This window comes from Plasmodium reichenowi (genome assembly GCF_001601855.1).
Source record: "Plasmodium reichenowi strain SY57 chromosome Unknown, whole genome shotgun sequence".
NCBI classification, from domain to species: domain Eukaryota; phylum Apicomplexa; class Aconoidasida; order Haemosporida; family Plasmodiidae; genus Plasmodium; species Plasmodium reichenowi.
The window spans coordinates 1-300 of NW_017962202.1; the positions used below are offsets into that span (position 1 = coordinate 1).

The 300-nt window shown below is 17.3% G+C and overlaps 1 protein-coding gene across 1 annotated transcript; it reads left to right on the forward strand.

The window, feature by feature from the left end:
- Positions 1-162: 162 nt before the first annotated feature.
- PRSY57_0003900C (plasmepsin VI) lies at positions 163-248 on the forward strand (the record flags this gene model as incomplete). The annotated part of the gene is made up of 1 exon (XM_020114139.1): positions 163-248. A coding segment is annotated over one exon (86 nt), but the record flags the coding sequence as incomplete, so codon positions are not given.
- Positions 249-300: the final 52 nt, after the last annotated feature.

The following is a 300-nucleotide window of genomic DNA, read 5'->3' on the forward strand; positions in this document are numbered from 1 at the left end:
TTGGTATTTAATGAAAAAAAAAAAAATACATACATACTTACGTATATTATGAACAATACTTATATTTGTTTTATTATTTTGTTACATTTTAAATGGTACATACATACATATATATATATATATATATATATATATATATATATATTTTTTTTAATTTACCAGGTAATTCTTTTATAAGAAAATATTACACCATTTTTGATAATGATCATAAACTCATAGGTCTAATTGAAGCTAATCATAACTTTTAAAAAACAAAAAAAAGTGCAGGATTATTGTAACACATATGAATATATTCATAAT